The sequence below is a fragment of the Staurois parvus genome, unplaced genomic scaffold, assembly GCF_062004578.1.
Source record: "Staurois parvus isolate SC_StPar_1 unplaced genomic scaffold, SC_StPar_1.0 ptg000389l, whole genome shotgun sequence".
Taxonomy (NCBI): domain Eukaryota; kingdom Metazoa; phylum Chordata; class Amphibia; order Anura; family Ranidae; genus Staurois; species Staurois parvus.
In genome coordinates this window covers 363379-385899 of record NW_028318185.1, presented here as the reverse complement: position 1 = coordinate 385899, position 22521 = coordinate 363379, and the positions used below count along the sequence as shown (strand labels likewise).

The window sequence follows — 22521 nt, the reverse complement described above, 5'->3', positions numbered from 1 at the left end:
GACAATTTTTCCAGAGACCGGGGGGGGGGGGGGGTGGTTGGGCTGGGTATTTGCAGGGGCGGTTGGTGATGGAATATTCACGGAGTCGGTCCTCCACACTGTAATGTATAGGGGCTCTGTGATGTAAAGGGTCATTGTAATGATTACAATGCAGTCCCCTTTGGATCACTATGCCCCTTTACATTGCAGTGCCCCTAGCAATCACAGCCCCCCATCACAGTTCACCTTGCAGTCATGTCCCCCCTCCCCTTTTTCTCTGTAATCACAGTGCCCCCTATATATTCAGCAAGGAGGTGGTCCAATCCAGCAAAGAGACATCCTTATACAGCAAAGAGACAACCTAATCCAGCAAAGAGACATCCTCATATAGCAAAGAGACATCCCAATATAGCAAAGAGACAGCCTAAACCAGTAAAGAGACATCCCCATATAGCAAGGAGACAGCTCCATCTAACAAAAAGGCATCCCCATCCAGCAAAGAGACAGCCCAATCCAGCAAAGAGACATCCCCATCCAGCAAAGAGGCAGCCTAATCCAGTAACAAGACATAAAATACAAAAATCCCCCTGCGCTCCACAGAACCTAGTGAGCAAGCTGCTATCACCTGTTCTTTATACCGCAAGATATGTGAAATCAAATCATATAAGTGGTGAAGCGCTCAACTTATAATTCCCTAGTGAAATACACAAATCATATCTCTCAATAATACAAATAATAAATATTAAATAAAACTAGTGCAATATCTTCATACACATAACAAATACAGTTGCAAGAAAAAGTATGTGAACCCCTTGGGATTACGTGGAGTTTTGCATGAATTGGGCATAAAATGTGCTCTGAACGTCATCTAAGTCACAACAATAGAAGAACACAGTCTGCTGAACATAATACTACACAAACATTAGATGTTACCATGGTTTAATTGCACATAACATGTAAACATTCACAGTACAGGGAGGAAAAAGTATGTGAGGCCCTAGCTTAATGACTTCTCCCAGAGCTAATTTGAGCCAGGAGTGAGCCAACCTTGACTCCAATCAGTGTGATGATATTGGATGTGTTGCTGACAGCTGTCCTGCCCTTAAAAAACATACACCTGTTTTGGGTTTACTGGTTTCAAGAAGCACTGTCTGATGTGAACCATGCCTCGCAGAAAAGAGCTCTCAGAAGACCTACGATCAAGAATTGTTGACTTGCATGAAGCTGGAAAGGGTTACAAAAGTATCTCCAAAAGCCTTGATGTTCATGTGTCCATGGTAAGACAGACTGTCTACAAATGGGGAAAGTTTAGCACTGTTGCTACTCTCCCTAGGCGTAGTCGTCCTGTAAAAATTACTGCAAGAGCACAGTGCAGAATGCTGCATGAGGTAAAGAAGAATCCCAGAGTGTCAGCTAAAGACCTACAGAAATCTCTGGCACATGCTAACATTTTTGTTGACACATCTACAATAAGGAAAACATTAAAGAAGAATGGAGTACATGGGAGGACACCACGGAGGAAGCCATTGCTGTCCAAAAAGAATATTGCAGCACGTTTGAAGTTTGCAAAAGAGCACCTGGATGTTCCACAGCACTACTGGCAAAATATACTGTGGACAGATGAAACCAAGATTTAGTTGTCTGGGAAGAACACACAACACTATGTGTGGAGAAAAAAAGGCACAGCACACCAACATCAAAACCTCATCCCCACTGTAAAACATGGTGGAGGGAGCATCATGGTTTGGGGCTGCTTTGCTGCCTCAGGGCCTGGATGGATTGTTGTCATTGATGGGAAAATGAATTCCAGAGTTTATCAAGACATTTTGCAGGAAAACGTACGACCATCTGTCTGCCAACTGAAGCTCCGCAGAGGATGGGTGATGCAACAGGACAATGACCCAAAGCATACAAGTAATTCAACAAAACAATGGCTGCAACAGCACAGAATACGCCTTCTGGAGTGGCCCAGTCAGAGTCCTGATCTCAACCCGATTGAAATGCTGTGGCATGACCTTAAGAGAGCGATTCACACCAGACATCCCAAGAATATTGCTACACTGAAACAGTTTTGTGAAGAGGAGTAGTCCAAAATGACTCCAGATCATTGTACAGGTCTGATCTGCAGCTACAGGAAACGTTTGGTTGAGGTTATTGCTGCCAAAGGAGGGTCAACCAGTTATTAAGTCCAAAGGTTCACATACTTTTTCCTCCCTGCACCGTGAATGTTTACATGTTATGTGCAATTAAACCATGGCAACATCTAATGTTTGTGTAGTATTATGTTCAGCAGACTATGTTCTTCTATTGTTGTGACTTAGATGACGTTCAGAGCACATTTTATGCCCAATTCATGCAAAACTCCACGTAATCCCAAGGGGTTCACATACTTTTTCTTGCAACTGTATATATCCCTGGTGATATAGTGAAAACTTATATCTCTTAAACTGTGCAGAAAGTGAAATCCAATGATTAAAATAAATGGTGATGCCACACTGTGAAAATTAATGGCAAAGTGTTCAAAATAATGTCACTCCATGCTGCAAATAGTGCTCTTCGTGTAAATCTTGACGTGACTCCCCTCAATAGCAGAAATGCCCCCTCACCTTCCACATTCGACCCTTGCGGGTCACAGAGCTTTTTTATATATCTCTCTCTGTTAGATGTTCTCCACTGCCTCCACCGACCATAATCCACCTCCAGGCAGTAAGTACCTCTCCAATTACTCCACTTTGCCAGGTAAACCTCTCCTCCACTGCCACCTCCGACCAAGATCCTCCTCCAGGCAGTAAATAATATCCAATACCCCTCACACAATGGACTCAGGCTCAGAGCGATTCATATAAAACGATAAAACAGACCTCCATAGTGCAACAACGTTTTATTAAGGTAATCCAATGCAGTAGAACATTAAACTCACATGTCCTCACGATTTGACAAGCAGTTTCCCATATACTATGGGTATATACAGGAGTCCCAAGATGGCGTCCGAACCCGGAACCGGAAGTACGTCACCCCTACGTCGACGCGTTGCGCCACTGTCACGTGGCTTCATCAGGATACCTGGTATCCTGATGAAGCCACGTGACAGTGGCGCAACGCGTCGACGTAGGGGTGACGTACTTCCGGTTCCGGGTTCGGACGCCATCTTGGGACTCCTGTATATACCCATAGTATATGGGAAACTGCTTGTCAAATCGTGAGGACATGTGAGTTTAATGTTCTACTGCATTGGATTACCTTAATAAAACGTTGTTGCACTATGGAGGTCTGTTTTATCGTTTTATATGAATCGCTCTGAGCCTGAGTCCATTGTGTGAGGGGTATTGGATATTATTTACTGCCTGGAGGAGGATCTTGGTCGGAGGTGGCAGTGGAGGAGAGGTTTACCTGGCAAAGTGGAGTAATTGGAGAGGTACTTACTGCCTGGAGGTGGATTATGGTCGGTGGAGGCAGTGGAGAACATCTAACAGAGAGAGATATATAAAAAAGCTCTGTGACCCGCAAGGGTCGAATGTGGAAGGTGAGGGGGCATTTCTGCTATTGAGGGGAGTCACGTCAAGATTTACACGAAGAGCACTATTTGCAGCATGGAGTGACATTATTTTGAACACTTTGCCATTAATTTTCACAGTGTGGCATCACCATTTATTTTAATCATTGGATTTCACTTTCTGCACAGTTTAAGAGATATAAGTTTTCACTATATCACCAGGGATATATATTTGTTATGTGTATGAAGATATTGCACTAGTTTTATTTAATATTTATTATTTGTATTATTGAGAGATATGATTTGTGTATTTCACTAGGGAATTATAAGTTGAGCGCTTCACCACTTATATGATCAGTAACAAGACATCCCCATATGGTGAAGAGACATACCCATATAGCAAAGAGACAACCCAATCCAGCAAAGAGACATCCCAATCCAGCAAAGAGACAGTCCAATCCAGCAAAGAGACATCCTAATCAGAGCCAGCCCAATCCTGCAGAGACAGTCCCACCTAGCAAAGAGACGGCCCCATCTTGCAAGGAGACCTCTCCATCCAGCAAAGAGACATCCCACTATAGCAAAGAGACATCCTAATCAGAGACAGCCCAATCCTGAAAAGAGACAGTCCCACCTAGCAAAGAGACAGCCCCATCTAGCAAGGGGACCTCTCCATCCAGCAAAGAGACATCCCCATCCAGCAAAGAGACATCCCTATTCAGAAAAGAGACATCTCAATCTAGCAGAGAGACAGTCCAATCCACCCCCGCACCACCCCTACAGAGCTGGGACTGTTTGATGGTAACACTAGATCAGTGTAGGGTTCAGTGCGCTCACCTTCCTTCCAGTGTGTGACAGGGCTGTAACAGGTCCTTAACCCATCAGCAGGACTGGTATCTTCTCCTTTGTGCAAGGAGGAACAGGATGAGCACTGCCAGAGCCCTACAAAATGACCTCCAGCAGGCCACTGGTGTGAATGTCTCTGACCAATCAGAAACAGACTTCGTGAGGGTGGCCTGAGGGCCCAACATCCTCTAGTGGGCCCTGTGCTCACTGCCCGGCACCATAAAGCTCAATTGACATGTGCCATTGAACACCAGAATTGTCAGGTCCACCACTGGCGCCCTGTGCTTTTCACAGATGAGAGCAGGTTCACCCTGAGCACATGTGACAGACGTGAAAGGGTCTGGAGAAGCCGTGGAGAACATTCTGCTGCCTGTAACATGGTTCAGCATGACCATTGTGGTGGTGGGTCAGTGATGGTCTGGGGAGGCATATCCATGGAGGGACGCACAGACCTCTACAGGCTAGACAATGGCACCCTGACTGCCATTAGGTATGGGGATGAAATCCTTGGAGCCATTGTCAGACCCTACACTGGTGCAGTGGGTCCTGGGTTCCTCCTGGTGCACGACAATGCCCGGCCTCATGTGGGGAGAGTATGCAGGCAGTTCCTGGAGGATGAAGGAATTGATACCATTGAATGGCCCCCACACTCCTGACCTAAACCCAATAGAACACCTCTGGGATGTCATGTTTCAGTCCATCCGACGCCACCAGGTTGCACCTCAGACTGCCCAGGAGCTCAGTGATGCCCTGGTCCAGATCTGGGAGGAAATACCCCAGGACACCATCTGTGGTCTCATTAGGAGCCTCCCCCGACGTTGTCAGGCATACATACAACACGTGGGGGCCACACAGACTACTGAGGACCATTCTGAGTTGCTGTAATGACATTTCAGCACAATGGACTCGCCTGCTGCATCATTTTTTCAATTTGATTTTCGGGGTGTCTTTTCATTTCCATCAAATGATGGGGCATCCTTACGTTCCTAACACATTACCCCGTCCATGTCAGGATAGAGATCCAGCAGATTTGTCCCCATTGAGATCTGATGGGTTTTCAAAGTGTTCCTTTCATTTTTTTGAGCAGTGTGTATGTATGTATATATTTTTTTTTTCTTTTGCAAGAGAGTTTATTAACAAAGACAATATACAAGGATCGTATATTCATGTTATATTTTTCATGGAAGAAGTGTGAGGTGCAGCCTCCATATACAGATGTATTTCATGCATCCAGCACACAGCCCCTGTACACGGCCAGTGTGGTGGTGATGATGTGACCAGAGAGTGAATGAGGGAACCCCCGCGGGGACGCGCCTCCCCCCCACTCCCTCTCCAACTTCTTCCTTGTTGTCAGGCAGGTGAGCGCGCGCTCTCCACTCTGCGCGCTCACGGGAGGAGTTGACGGGAGGGGGGAAGGCGCGCTCCCTGACCGCAGCGCCGTGTCCCCGCGGTGTGCGCGCTCCCCGCTGGCAGCCAGGCGGCGGGCTGGATGGTTGTGTGAAGAGGACGGAGAGCCGCCATAGAGCTGAGAGGAGAGAGAGAGAGCGCGGGGCTGGGGGGAATGGTCCGGCTCCTGGTTGGGGGGATGATGATGATGAGTCAGGCTGGAGGTGAATGAGGACAGACATCTCCGGGGACACACACAGGAGGACGGAGTGCCGAGCTCCACCACTGACATGTATGTATTCTCTGTACACTCACTGACACCATGCAGGGCTCCACTGTGTATACATACATACATATATATACATACACTGTATATAGACTGACGTATATATATATACATACACTGTATATAGACTGATATATATAGACTGATATATATATATATACACACACATACCCCGTATATAGATGGACACATATATATACACACTGTATATAAACTGATGTATATACTGTATATAGACATATATATATATATATACACACATACCCCGTATATAGACTGATATATATATATACGGTATATAGATTAATATATACTGTACATAGACTAATATATATATATACCTACACCCTGTATATAGACTAATATATATATATACCTACACCCTGTATATAGACTGACACACACACACACATATATATATATATAGACGCACACAATGTGTGTTATATAGACTGTCCTAATCTATATACTTTGGTCTTCTATATACTGATTTTATATATATATATCTATCTATGGATGGACTGAGACCACTGATATCTATACTGTGTATTCTATAATCTGCTCTCATATATGTGTATTAGCTTCATTATTTATATATATATATACTGAGCCTAATATGTTGGTGTGTGTATATATATATATATATGTGTGTGTGTGTATATATATATATACACACACACACACACACACACACTCTCTCTCCATCTGTCAATATATTATCTTCATCTTATATGGGGAACTAATATGTAGTGTGTGTGTGTGTATATATATATATATATATATATATATATATATATATATATATATATACACACACACATACATACACAGTACATATAGTCCGTTGTATAGACTGAGCCCTTCATTAATATTCCATATACTGTCCTTATCTATGCACAGTGTCCTTCTGATATGTATGTATAATGACCTCCTATATGTACACTGAGCACACCCTATGTATTAGATATTCTATCTATTGTCCTTCACTGTTTTTGTTATATAGTCTCCCTCTCTCTCTCTCTATCTATATATATATATATATATATATATATATATATGCCTGCTATGTTTATACTGAGTCTGTCTGTCTATCCTGTGTGATCTCAATTATTTATATATTGGGGAGATTTACTAACGCTGTTGCTAACCAATCGGCTTCTAACTTCAGCTTGTTACGTGAAGCTTTGACATTAAAAGCTGGCAGCTGATTGGTTACCATGCAGAGCTGCACCAGGCTTAGTAAATCTCCCGTGTAGTGTACACATACACTGCTTTCCTGGTATATACATCCTCCTCACCTCTGTAGGGTGATCATTCTGCCAGTCAGTTGTTGGCATGTCTGTATCATCTGTGTGTTCATAGCGGGGAGATTTACTAAAAACTGGAGCGCTCAGAATTTGGTGCAGCTGTGCATGGGAGCCAATTGGCTTCTTACTTCAGCTTGTTTAATGAAGCTTTGGCAATGAAACCTGGAAGATGATTGGTTTCTGTGCAGAGCTACAGCGGTTTTAGAGACCCCCCCCCCCCCCATTGTGTCTATGCTGTCCTGTACTGTATGAATGTTGTGTGTCTGGGTGTGTTTATGTGGATTGCCGGTCTGCTGGTGATATGTATGATTTGTGTGGTTCCTGGGTGTTGGTGTATGGTGTCAGTGTCCCCGTGTCCTATCTATGTGCTCGGTCCATGTATGTCTGATGGGGATGTGTATTGTCTGTATTCTGCTCTCCTTGCTTCTTTGTGTCCTTTATCTTCCTGTGCATGCAAACTGTTTCCAGGGTCGGTCTGCATCTTCTTCACTTCCTCTTGACATGTACAGTATGTGTGTGCTGTAATTCTACCATGTGTGACTGTTCCTAACTTGTATGTATGTTATCCTACAGTGTGACCTTTCCTGGCATGTATGTATCTCTGCTCTCATTCCAGTATGCCTGTCTCGACCTGACATGTTTGTATGTGTGCTTTCCTCCTGTCATGTGTGACTTTCTAGCATGTTTGTCCAACATCTGTGACTCTTCCTGACATGTATGTATGTTGTCATCCTGTCATGTGTGACTTATCCTGGCATGTATGTATCTATGCTCTCATTCCACTATGCCTGACTCTTCCTGACATGTTTGTATGTGTGCTGTCTGCCTGTCATGTGTGACTTTCTGGCATGTTTGTCCAACATCTGTGACTCTTCCTGACATGTATGTATGTTGTCATCCTGTCATGTGTGACTTATCCTGGCATGTATGTATCCCTGCTCTCATTCCAGTATGCCTAACTCCTCCTGACATGTTTGTATGTGTGCTGTCCGCCTGTCATGTGTGACTTTCTGGCATGTTTGTCCAACATCTGTGACTCTTCCTGACATGTATGTATGTTGTCATCCTGTCATGTGTGACTTTTCCTTGCATGTATGTATCTCTGCTCTCATTCCAGTAAGCCTGACTCTTCCTGCCATGTTTGTATGTATGTTGTCATCCTGTCATGTGTGACTTTTCCTTGCAAGTGTGTGTGCTCTCACCCTACCTTGTATGACTTTTCATGGCCTTTATGTATGCATGTGTGACACCTCCTGACATGCAAGTGTGTGCACTCACATCCTGTAGTACATGACTTTCTGACATGTATGTATGTATGTATGTGTGTGCTTTCACCCTACCTTGTATTGTTATTATTATTATACAGGACTTATATAATAATAATACAAGGTAGGGTGAAAGCACACACATACATACATGTCAGAAAGTCACATACTACATGATGTGAGCTTGTATGACCTTTCTTGGCTGGTATGTATGCATGTGTGATTCCTCCTGACAAATATGCATGTGTGCTCTCTTCCTATTATATGGGACTTTTTAACATGGATGTGCGTGCGCTCTCACCCTACCTTGTGTGACTTTTCCTGTCATGTATGTGCTGTGATCAGGTCTTCTGTGTCGTCCAGTCGTACCGGTTTCATATTATATGGTCCTTGGCACTTGTACCCGCTATAATTACAATCTGTGTCGTTGTCCTGACCTGTCCTGTGTCCTTCTGCTGTCCCTCAGGATTTCATTTATATTGTTTTTATTATAATTGCTTCCAGTCCAGTTCTATGTATTGTTAACGGGGGAGGGGTCTGCATTTTGTCCTGACATACATGTATAAGTGCAGTATGTGTCTGTCATGTGATATCCCATGTGTTCTGCAATCTGTGTGCCCTCACCATAGAATGGGTGTATCATGTTGTTCTGTGGACAATCTCTTATACTTTTATTTCTAGCATCTTCTTGCATACATGTACTGTACGCCTTTCCTTGTCTTTTGTGCACATATCATCCTCCTGATATGTAAATGGTTTTTTCGCCATGCATACTACATGCTTGGTCCTTTATATATACTATATACCTGACTTTACCATACTCCTCCTTTCTACATATATCTTCTCTCCGGCCTCACATTAGGCCGTCCTCCTGATCTGTTGTTTGTCTTCACCTTTTCTGCCATTGTTTGCCATTCTTACCTTCTTGGCATATATCCATAGCCAGGGGCGGACTGACAACTCATGGGGCCCCCGGGCAATAGGGGATCATGGGGCCCCTGTGTCCTTGCCCAAACTCAAAAAAGCCCATGAAAAAGGTACCAGGGACATCTCATGGGGCCCCCTACTGACCCCGGGCCCTTGGGCAGTGCCCGAGTTTCCAAATGGTCAGTCCGCCCCTGTTCATAGCAGACACGACACCCTGATTGTCTACTGTTTTTACTGCCTTATTTAATTCCAACTACTTGGCCTGCACATTTTTTTTCCATTGAATATCCCATCATCCAACACTGGTTGGGGTTTTGGCAGATGTCAGCAGGTTAATTCATCCAAGAACCTTCAGGGTTCCACTGCAGAGATCTCCTCACCTGAGTTCCACGTGTTGTGGCCATTACAATGAGGTCCTACCCTGCTTGTTGGTTTATTCATACATTTTTCACTATATATGGATGGCTTGGCTTTAAAGTGTTACTAAACACACAACAGTAAAATCAGTCTGTATATGCAGTAAAGCATGCTTGTTATACTCCCTGTGGAACCTAAGGGGTTAATCATCTGCATTGTGTAAAAAGGCTGTTTGATTCTGTCTTCTCTGATCCTCCTCTTGTTCAAATGTCCACGTTTTATCCTGATAAGACAGACTGAATCGGTAGCCATTCTGCACATGCTCAGTTTAGTGTGTATTGCTAGAGAGGTTTTTTTTTTCCTTTTCTCCTTGGGAGAGTGCATGTGATCAACACAGGGCCAATCAGCACTGTCCAGACAGAGGTCAGGGGTTCTGCATCCTAGAGCAGAAAGTAAAGCTCCTCCTGCAAACTTTAACCAGTGTTCTGCTGAACACACAGAACAACATGATAGAAGTCACAAGACTGCTCTAACTGCTGATGAGAAAAGGTATTTAGCAGTTTATATTTACTAAAATAATTGCATTTCCATGTTGTGTGTATTGTGGGAGACCAGATATAGTGGATGCAGGGTCCGGGGAGACCGGATATAGTGAATGCAGGGTCCTGGGAGACCAGATATAGTGAATGCAGGGTCCGGGGAGACCAGATCTAGTGAATGCAGGGTCCGGGGAGACCGGATATAGTGAATGCAGGGTCCTGGGAGACCAGATATAGTGAATGCAGGGTCCTGGGAGACCAGATATAGTGAATGCAGGGTCCTGGGAGACCAGATATAGTGAATGCAGGGTCCGGGGAGACCGGATCTAGTGAATGCAGGGTCCGGGGAGACCGGATCTAGTGAATGCAGGGTCCGGGGAGACCGGATCTAGTGAATGCAGGGTCCGGGGAGACCGGATCTAGTGAATGCAGGGTCCGGGGAGACCGGATCTAGTGAATGCAGGGTCCAGGGAGACCGGATCTAGTGAATGCAGGGTCCGGCGAGAGCGGATCTAGTGAATGCAGGGTTCGGGGAGAGCGGATCTAGTGAATGCAGGGTCCGGGGAGACCGGATCTAGTGAATGCAGGGTCCGGGGAGACCGGATCTAGTGAATGCAGGGTCCGGGGAGACCGGATCTAGTGAATGCAGGGTCCGGGGAGACCGGATCTAGTGAATGCAGGGTCCGGGGAGACCGGATCTAGTGAATGCAGGGTCCGGGGAGACCGGATCTAGTGAATGCAGGGTCCGGGGAGACCGGATCTAGTGAATGCATTCACTGTATCTGCTCTCCCCAGACCCTGCATTCACTATATCTGCTCTCCCCGAACCCTGCATTCACTATATCTGGTCTGTCCCAGGACCCTGCGTTCTCTATATCTGGCCTGTCCCAGGACCCTGCGTTCACTATATCTGGTCTCTCCCAGGACCCTGCGTTCACTATATCTGGTCTCTCCCAGGACCCTGCGTTCACTATATCTGGTCTCTCCCAGGACCCTGCGTTCACTATATCTGGTCTCTCCCAGGACCCTGCGTTCACTATATCTGGTCTCTCCCAGGACCCTGCGTTCACTATATCTGGTCTCTCCCAGGTACCTGCGTTCACTATATCTGGTCTCTCCCAGGACCCTGCGTTCACTGTAGCTGGTCTTCCACAGTACATAGAACATGGGAATTACATTATTTTAGTAACTATAAACTTCTAAATACCTTTTCTCATCAGCAGTATATAGCCGTCTTGTGACTTCTATCAGTGTCCAGCAGAGTACTGGTTAAAGCTTGTAGGAGGAGTTTTCATTCTCCTCTGACTGTCCAATGATGCTATATGACCCCTGACCCTCTGTCTGGACAGTGCTGATTGGCCTTGTGCATATCACATGCGCCCTCCAAAAAGAAAAAACCTCTCTAGCAATACATATCAAACTGAGCATGTGCAGAGTGACTCCTAGAGCTCTGTACTATCAGCAGATGGATTGGGGACAGTAGAAGGGGAGGATCAGAGCGGTCAGGATCAAACTGCCTTTTTATACAATGCGAAGGATTAACCCCTTAGGTTCCACAGTGAGTATAACCAGCATGCTTTACTGCATATACAGACTGATTGTGCTGTTGTGGATTTAGTAACTTTTTAACATTGAGAGCGTTTAGTTCCGCTTTAAACATTCTTGGGCGGGTGGGAGGAGCTTGGCACTCAGGTCCACAGATCTCGTTGCTCTTGTTTGATATGAGGCCAGTGGACATGTTAACAGGTCGGCATTCACCTGAACTTGTATCGGTTTGCCAGGATTACTCGTTTTCAGGGGCGGACTGACAACTCATGGGGCCCCCGGGCAATAGGGGATCATGGGGCCCCTGTCTCCTTGCCCAAACTCAAAAAAGCCTATGAAAAAGGTACCAGGGGCATCTCATGGGGCCCCCTACTGACCCCGGGCCCTCGAGTTTCCAAATGGTCAGTCCGCCCCTGCTCGTTTTTATAATATATTTGATGTCCCTGTCATGTGTGCAGTCTGAATGTTTTCTGTGAGACACGTCATTCCCTACCTTACTAATGACAGTGGCCTCCTGTACACTTCCTGCCGTATATTCCTCATCATACAAGTGCCGTTCTTCATGTATGTTAAGGCTGCCATCTGTCAAGATCACATTACTAGCTTGGCATGCTTGTGCTGAATTACATCCTTCCTGTACATTCCCTGAGCATTGTCCTTTCAGAGGCGGACAAAGATGTTCACGATTCTGGAGAGAGGCCGACCAATCAGCCAGCAGACAATTTTAGGGTTCCCGGAAGCCTCTCCATTGACCGCAGTAGAAAAGGCTCAAGGCATTCAGTTGCCTGGCTCCTGGGATTAGTCCTGGTGGCTATTGGCGATGCATGTCACGTGAGCCTGCTGCTTCTGTGTTTGCCTGTGTCACGCGTGTGTATCGTCAGACTTCTGAATGCATCCAGTGTGCTCATATTTGAAATATTTTTTCTATGACTTTATTAATTACCAGCTTTGTAAGCCTGACATTTTTGCGGGTCTGATTGTCATGCGTGTCATGGAGCCAGATTGACGTGTGCGTATGATCTGGCACTAAGTGGAAGCAATGTATGTTTGTCATTGGTGAATACGCCACTTAAATGGTGCTCAGCGTGTAGATTTTGCTCCAGCAAATTGCTGTGTATTTCCATAGAAAAATAATGAAATCCCGTTCAGCCGGTTCTCTTTCTAGGAAATATGTTCACCTTAATGTGCCATAGCCGTGTGTCAGCCTAGTTAATACTTCAGTTATATCTGTGTATAAAAGGTATGGAATGTAATTAATAGCTTGTGGCGGGGGGGGGGGGGGAATTAAAATAATTTTTCCAGTGGCTGTGGAGTCCCTGCACCTCCTGTCTTGGTAAATTGCTGAAAGCGGTATTAAACCCCAAACCGAAAATGTAATATGTTGCATCTTATTAATCCTTAGATGTGATGACTGCATTAGTTTTCTTCTTTTTTTCCAGCTTTTCCCCTCTGTTTTCACCTGGTGATCTGGCCAGTAACACACCTCCTGTATTATTCCTCTTATTGTTATACAGGATTTATAGCGCCAACAGTTTACAATATAACGGGAGACAATACAGCTCAATACAAGAGGGTTAGGAGGGCCCTGATCCTGGGAGCTTACAATCTAGGAGGGAGGGACTAGTGGTACAAAAGGTAGTAACTGTGGGGGATGGACTGGTTGGAAGAGTAGAGGATTCCAGTATTAACTGAGGGCAGGATAGGATTCCCTGAAGTGATAGGTTTTTCAGAGATCGCCTAAAAGTGCGCAGAGTAGGCGATAGTCTAAAAAATTGGGGTAGAGAGTTCCAGAGGATGGGGGAGGCTCTGGAGAAGTCCTGGAGACGAGCATGGGAGGAGGAGACAAGGGAGCTAGAGAGCAGGAGGTTTTGCGAGGAGCGGAGAGTACGGTTTGGGTGATATTTGGAGACAAGATTGGTGATGTAATCTGGGGCAGAGTTATAGATGGCTTTATTATTAGAGCGCCCCCCCCAGTCTGGATGAAGGAGCACAGGAGGCACCTTTGGACAGCAGCATTGTCATCTGGGGGGAGGGAAGTATTAAATGTACTAGCAGATACACTAACAAATTGAAGCTGATACTTTATGATCAGTTACAGAATTAGTTTTTTTTTCCTTTTGGGATAAAGGTTTTACATAAATAAAAGCTGATCATTGTAAGCACCCTGGTCATTTGTAAATGGTTTGTCTCGTCTCTGTAACATACATATCGGTGGAGAGTGTCTTCTTTTGAAAAACAGACTTACTGGCTGGATCACCAGATTGAAAATAGAAGAAAGAAAGCTTATAAAAGAAAATGAATGCAGTCATCACATCTAAGAATAGGTCATCTGCAATATAATGTTTGCTTTTGGGTTTAATACCATTTTAAAGTGTATTTACACTTTTGCAGTCAAGTTGGGATAACACCTTCTTTATGTTTTTTATACGCGCCCATTCATATACATAACTTAACAAATAAAAAATGCAGCTTACCTTTTTGTTTGCTCTTTTCTGAAAACTCTAAAATCGAGGTTTTCCTATGTAAGGAGAGGGCTGGGGAGTTATGTTTACCATAATTGACTTTCTGTCCTGTGCTGGCAGATCTTCATTATCAGCTGTAAACTAGATGTGCTCGCTGTTGTAATAAAGAGCTCACGTCTTGGGTGGTACATTGCATGCCCTCTCAGGCCTCGTTCACACCATACGTGCAGAAAGACTGATGGAAACCGATGTGCAGATTTCACTTGCAGAGACGTCAGTTTACATCAGTTTTCATGCGCACTTCAATAAGTTTTATGCACATTGCAGATTCCTGCGCAGAAAAAATCTGCACGTGATACTAGTGTTGTGTGAACACGGCAAATAGAGAACAACAGATTTTGTGTTTCCCTTTAAGAATGTGTGCAGAAAAACTGACATTATTTATTTCCTACAGGTACTTATATAGCGCCGTCAATTTACGCAGCACTTTACATATATATTGTACATTCACATCAGTCCCTAACCCTCAAGGGGCGTACAATCTAAGGTCCCTAACTCACATTCATACATACACATACTAAGGACAATTTAGACAGGAGCCAATTAACCTACCAGCATGTCTTTGGAGTGTGGAAGGAAACTGGAGCACCCAGAGGAAACCCACACAGGCACAGGGAGAACATGCAAACTCCAGGCAGGTGGTGCCGTGGTTGGGATTCAAACCAGCGACCCGAGTACTGCCAGGTGGAAGTGCTAACCATTGTAGTCACTGTGCTGCCCCATTATATTGTACATACATCAGTCCCTAACCCTCAAGGGGTGTACAATCTAAGGTCCCTAACTCACATTCATACATACACATACTAGGGACAATTTAGACAGGAGCCAATTAACCTACCAGCATGTCTTTGGAGTGTAGGGGGAAGCCGGAGTGCCTGGAGGAAGCCCACACAGGCACAGGGAGAACATGCAAACTCCAGACAGGTGGTGCCTTGGTTGGGATTTGAACTAACGACCCGAGTACTGCCAGGCGGAAGTGCTAACCATTTAGCCACTGTGCTGCCCATACTCATCTCTGCACCATGGTGTGAATGAGCCCTTATTGCTTGGCTGGCGATTTTTAGCGCTGGATAAATACCAGTCAGTGATAGGGCACATAGAAAACATTTGTGCTTTCATTCATGCTGCAGTGCAGGCGGGAGGTGCGGTGAAATGTGCTGCGGTAAAAGGCAGACAGTGGCATACAGGAGGATCCTGGATTCAACTGCACAGGAGCATACTGCAGACACATGAATGAAGTGTCACATTGCGACACCTCAAATAAAGTTTAAAAAAAAAGAAAGCAGGAAACCGTGTGATTTGCTTAAACATGCATTGTACCGCAGCTCACCGCAGCGCAGAACTGACAGCTAAATGCTCTCTTTTAGCATAGGGCAGTGTGAACGAGCCTCTAAACCCATCTGTGCCTTGTAAGTTACTAAAGTGTGAAAGACTTCTGATGTCTAGATTGTAAGCTCCAAGGAGCAGGGCCCTCGAACCCCTCGTGTATTGTATTGATACTGTATTGTCTCATGTTCTGTCCCCCACTATAATGTACAGCGCTGAGCAAACTTTTTAGCGCTGTATAAATACTGTATAATAATAATAATGTCTGATTAAAGAGAACCTGTCACAAAGAGTGCATATCACATAGGAGACTTTTTGTGATATGTGACGTAAAAAAAAAAAAAGGGTCAAAAAATAAAGTTGCACCCAAGCACTTAAACCATGGGTAGGAGGAAAGAAAATTGCTTGATTCCATCATCAACACAGTCAATGTTGATGAGGGAAAGACTCTGGCAACACTATTGTTTTTTGCTGGCTGGGAAGGGGGAGGGAAGGCACGGGATCCTTCCTGGCTGGCAGAACACAATGATTACTGCTACCGGCTATAGCTGCAGGCAGTAAATGAATGTAAAAAAAAAAAAAAAGAAAATCTGACAGGCTGGTTCTACCCAGTTCAATTGATGGGTGCAATCATACATGGTTCGAATTTTGATCCGTGTGTGGCTGATTTAAAACCTCATGCACATAGACGTGAGAGGCTGAAAACATGACCATTGTAAAACTCCAGGCATACATGAATATGCTCCAAGAAGTCACAGGTGCCACATACATACTGTGCGTCGGCTTTTACCCCTGCATGCATGTATGATTATTATTATACAGGATTTATATAGCGCCAACAGTTTGCTCAGCACTTTACAATATAATGGGAGACAATACAGGAACAATACAGTTTAATACAAGAGGGTTAGGAGGGCCCTGATCCTGGGAGCTTACAATCTAGGAAGGAGGGGCTAGTGTTACAAAAGGTAGTAACTGTGGGGGATGGACTGGTTGGAAGAGTAGAGGATTCCATTATTAGCTGAGGGCAGGATAGGCTTCCCTGAAGAGAGAGGTTTTCAGTGATCGCCTAAAAGTGAGCAGAATAGGTGATAGTCTGATAGATTGGGGTAGGGAGTTCCAGAGGATGGGTGACGCCCTGGAGAAGTCTTGGAGACAAGCATGGGAGGAGGAGACAAGGGAGCTAGAGAGTAGGAGTTCTTGTGAGGAGCGGAGAGTACAGTTTGGGTGATATATAGAAATAAGATCGGTTATGTAATTTGGGGCAGCGTTGTGGATGGCTTTATATGTTATTAGTGTTTTGAATTTTATCCGTTGGGCAATGGGAAGCCAGTGGAGGGATTGGTAGAGAGGGGTGGAGGACATGAGTGGGAGCCAGTGGAGGGATTGGCAGAGAGGGGTGGAGGACATGAGTGGGAACCAGTGGAGGGATTGGCAGAGAGGGGTGGAGGGCATGAGTGGAGGCCAGTGGAGGGATTGGCAGAGAGGGGTGGAGGCCAGTGGAGGGATTGGCAGAGAGGGGTGGAGGCCAGTGGAGGGATTGGCAGAGAGGGGTGGAGGCCAGTGGAGGGATTGGCAGAGAGGGGTGGAGGACGAGTGGAGGCCAGTGGAGAGATTGGCAGAGAGGGGTGGAGGACATGAGTGGAGGGATTGGCAGAGAGGGGTGGACGACGAGTGGAGGCCAGTGGAGGGATTGGCAGAGAGGGGTGGAGGCCAGTGGAGGGATTGGCAGAGAGGGGTGGAGGACATGAGTGGAGGCCAGTGGAGGGATTGGCAGAGAGGGGTGGAGGACATGAGTGGAGGCCAGTGGAGGGATTGGCAGAGAGGGGTGGAGGACGAGTGGAGGCCAGTGGATGGATTGGCAGAGAGGGGTGGAGGACATGAGTGGAGGGATTGGCAGAGAGGGGTGGAGGACATGAGTGGAGGGATTGGCAGAGAGGGGTGGACGACGAGTGGAGGCCAGTGGAGGGATTGGCAGAGAGGGGTGGAGGACGAGTGGAGGCCAGTGGAGGGATTGGCAGAGAGGGGTGGAGGACATGAGTGGAGGCCAGTGGAGGGATTGGCAGAGAGGGGTGGAGGACATGAGTGGAGGCCAGTGGAGGGATTGGCAGAGAGGAGTGGACGACGAGTGGAGGCCAGTGGAGGGATTGGCAGAGAGGGGTGGAGGCCAGTGGAGGGATTGGCAGAGAGGGGTGGAGGCCAGTGGAGGGATTGGCAGAGAGGGATGGCAGATACAGAACGGTTAGTAAGGTGGATGAGTCTGGCAGCAGCATTCAGGTTAGACTGGAGTGGGGATAGCCTGCGATGAGGTCATACGTGTAGGCGTAGGTAAACATTGATGTACACCAGCATCGGTGTTTACAAAAGTATGGTCACATACAGACATTCACTGGTATGTGACTCCAAAATAAATATATAATAGTGCAGCGCTATAAAACTAATTCCCTCCAAACAGTGTAAGGATCATAAACAGATCAATATATATACATGATACAGTGATAAATTATATGCACATGCGATCAAACAATTGAAAAAAAACGAAAAAAAATCTAAGATCCCCTCCAATCCACATTGGAGGGATCACTTAATTAAAGATAAATAGTGTGTGCCTCCCTAGCCAGGGATACATTGCTAGAATGTGATCAGTGCAGCACACTTGACAAAATTCCACAGTAAAACCCAAACACATCAGAGTCCCCCACATATAAATGCTAAAATTAAATACAGTCCAAAAACATTTGGCCATTTGAGGATTTGCACCTGTGACCACGACCACACAAATACCACCTGTATGTGTTTTGAATATTTGCAGCACGATTTGATTTGTTTTTGGACTGTATTTAATTTTAGCATTTATATGTGGGGGACTCTGATTTGTGTTTGGGTTTTACTGTGGAATTTTGTCAAGTGTGCTTCACTGATCACATTCTAGCAATTTATCCCTGGCTAGGGAGGCACACACTATTTATCTTTAATTAAGTGATCCCACCAATGTGGATTGGAGGGGATCTTAGATTTTTTTTCCGATTTTTTTTTTTTTTTTTTTTTTCTTTTTTCAATTGTTTGATCGCGTGTGCATATAATTTATCACTGTATCATGTATATATATTGATCTGTTTATGATCCTTACACTGTTTGGAGGGAATTAGTTTTATTATTATTATTATTATTATTATTATACAGTATTTATAAAGCGCCAATAGTTCGCTCAGCGCTGTACATTACAAAGGGGGACAGAACATGTGACAGAACAATAACAATACAATGCAAAACATGAGGGGATTGAGGGCCCTGCTCTTTGGAGCTTACAATCTAGGAACTGCACTATTATATATTATTATTATACAGGATTTATATATTATTATTATACAGGATTTATATATTATTATTATACAGGATTTATATATTATTATTATTATACAGGATTTATATATTATTATTATACAGGATTTATATATTATTATTATACAGGATTTATATATTATTATTATACAGGATTTATATATTATTATTATTATACAGGATTTATATATTATTAATATTATACAGGATTTATATAGCGCCAACAGTTTGCTCAGCGCTTTACAATATAACGGGAGACAGTACAATTACAGTACATTTCAGTGTATTTATTTTGGAGGCACACACACACCTCGGGGTTGAGGTATTTAGTGCCAGCAGTTTAGAGATAGGGATTATCCATATAAGCGCAGGAGGACTTCATATCATTCACTGGTATGGCAGGCTGTTCCCTGTTCATGGGGTCCAGGAAAACGCCCCACATTTTACGCTGGGGATGTGTTCAGCTTCTTGCTGTCTGTGTGCATGATGCCTAAAATATGAATATTGATTTTTAACTAGGCAGTCAGCGCCTGGCCCAGCATCCTGCTGTGCACTTTATTGGCTCATCAGTATAAGTGAGGAGAACCATGGCAGGAAACACCGACTTCTGGTAGAATCAGTTCTCTCATAATACTCCACCTTGGGCAATAATAGAGGATGTGTGCAGGAGCTTCAGGCCCCATACACACGGGATGTTATAATAAGGCTGGTAACATTAGCTGTGTAAAGTCACATTAACCACTTCAAGTCCGGACACTTTCACCCTCTTCCTGGCCAGGCCAATTTTCAGCTTTCGGCGCTATCACACTTTGAATGACAATTGCGCGGTCATGCAACACTGTACCCATATGAATTTTTAGTATTTTTTTGAGACAGATAAGACTGTATTTTGGTGGTATTTATTCACCACTGAGATTTTTATTTTTTTTGCTATATAAATGGAAAAGTCCAAAGATTTAGAAAACAAGTGTTTTTCTTATAAAATTTTGCAAATAAATAATCTTTCTTCATAAATCTTGGCCAAAATTTATTCAGTTATCTTTAGTAAAAAAAAATAACCCAAATTAGTTTACAACCAAAAATTATAATTTTTCAAAACATTTTTTTTTATTTTAATTTTAGTTTTTTTAAATATATATATATATTTTTTTAACATACTGTCACCCTAGCAGTACAGTGTGACCATAGTGACTGTACTACTTGTGGGGGGTGATGATTTTTTTTTATTTTTACACTGATTGCTTTTACACCCATAAAGGCTGTAAAATCAATCATTTCTCCTTTTCTCTGGCTGCATTCTTGCAGCCATTGAGAAATACTGTGAGAGCTGTAATTGGTCACAGCTTGTCACATGGTACAAGGCTGTTGTGAATAGCCTTGTACCATGTGACCTCTGTGATCATTTACAGATTTCATACGTAGTAAGCAATGATGTCAGAAGCGACATCTTGCTTACACCTATTCATGTGATCACTAATTGGCCAATCAGTGATCACATGATCGGGACCTCGAACAGAGGTCGTGTCCCGCTGTGTCCTCCGCCCAGATTGCGGTGCCGCGTGCTCCCAGGGCGGGCGCTTTTTATGAACGGCAACCCTCCCCTGCACTGCCACCATCTGGCCGTTTATATACAGCGGCCAGATGGGAAGTGGTTAAAAACTTGAGTTTTTCAGCGTTTTTGTATTAGCGTTTAGCAGCACTTTTTTGTGTTTACATTTTTTAGAGTTTTTTTTTGTTTTTTACCTAAAAAAGTCCAAAAACACTGGTTTGCCGCGATACATGCACACTGGGTGTTTTAATAACGCTGGTAATATTAGCTGTGTAAAGTCACGTTGAAAACGTGAATTTTTGGGCGTTTTTTGTATTAGCGTTTAGCCGCTTTTTTTGTGTTTGCATTTTTTAGCGTTTTTTTGGTTTTGCCTAAAAACGTCCAAAAACGCTGGTTTGCCGCGATTTAGGCTCCATGCACACGGGACGTTTTAATAACGCTTGTAACATTAGCTGTGTAAAGTCACGTTAAAAACATGAGTTTTTCAGCGTTTTTGCTTTAGCGTAATTTTTTTTTCGTGTTTGTGTTTTAGCTTTTTTTGTGTTAATTATTTATTTATTTATTTATTTTAATTAAAGTAATTTTTTTTGGTCAAAAGAAGTCCAATTTACAGCGTTAGAGTGTTTTTACAGCTAAAAAGCTCCTCTAGAAACCCACAAGTCCAGGTTTTTTTTTTTTGTTTTTTTTCCCAGCCAAAAAATGTCCCAGCCAAAAAACGTTGATTCCAGTCTATGTGTGATTGGACACATAGGATAACATGCTGGGGGGGTTTATTAGCTGTAGAAAAAAAACATCAAAAGCCAAAACAGCCTCTGTAAAAATGACCCGTGTGCATGAGGACTTGCTGTGTTTTGCCGCTTTTTTACAGCTAAAAAAACTCCTCTAGAGACCCACTAGTTCTGGGTTTTTTTCCAGCCAAAAAACGATTCCAGTCTATGTGTGCATGGACACATAGGATAACATGCTGGGGGGGTTTATTGGCTGTAGAAAAAAATGTCAAAAGCCAAAAACAGGCACTGTAAAAATGTCCCGTGTGCATGAAGACTCAGGATGATGTGAGCAGGAATGTATTTACCACAAGGCAAACAAGGCATTTGCCTAGGGCGGCATTTTTCAGGGGAGGCAGCACTTCCCCTTGGAAGAAGGGATGGAAGAAGGGACACACGTGGCATGGGGACCTGGTGGGTTCCTTGAGATGCTGTGGGTTTCATGACAGTGTATGCAAAGCCCGACTTTCGTTCCTGGGGATGTCTGGAGCTGTGAAGGTGAGTGTCTTTCTCTCTCTTTTGCCATGGGGGATGGTGGTTGGTGTATGGGGGGCAGTGGTAGTGGAGGGCAGGGGTGTTCTTGGTCAATGTCAGGCTTTTTCTGCAGGGGGGTGCCAATTTTTGTGTTGCCTAGGGCAGCACAAAACCTACATACACCACTGGATGTGAGTGGTGGTGCACCTGATAGGAAAACTCTCACAAGTAGAATTATGTGGGCTGTCACTGCAGACCTCCTCCTGGAATTTCTGGTTGTCATCCTAATCCTTTGGTTCAGTACATTCTGAGTTGGACCCTTTCACAGGACCGGATCTCTAAGAAGTGCAGTGAAAACACTCACCTTCTTCCACAGGACATCACTTCCTCCCTGATGGAAACACTGCACAATGTCACTCACCGTACATTTGGTGAAGAAGGAAGGGACACCATGGAAGGTGGTGAGTATTTCTCTGCCCTGTACAGCGATTCTGTTGCTGCGAGATATCGCCAGTGATTGTACAGTTGCAAGAAAAAGTATGTGAACCCCTTGGGATTACGTGGAGTTTTGCATGAATTGGGCATAAAATGTGCTCTGAACGTCATCTAAG

At 44.3% G+C, this 22521-nt stretch overlaps 1 protein-coding gene across 4 annotated transcripts in view; it reads left to right on the top strand.

The window, feature by feature from the left end:
• Positions 1-22521, top strand: part of ASAP1 (ArfGAP with SH3 domain, ankyrin repeat and PH domain 1) — a 491182-nt gene that overhangs the window by 105289 nt on the left and 363372 nt on the right. The window contains exon 1 of one of the 4 annotated variants that reach the window (XM_089685926.1): positions 5769-5996. The exons of the other annotated variants lie outside the window; for them this stretch is intronic. Coding sequence (XP_089542052.1) covers positions 5995-5996 — 2 coding nt within the window. The 5' untranslated portion in view covers positions 5769-5994. Of the gene's footprint in view, positions 1-5768; positions 5997-22521 lie in introns of those variants that run through there. 4 annotated transcript variants of the gene reach the window in all.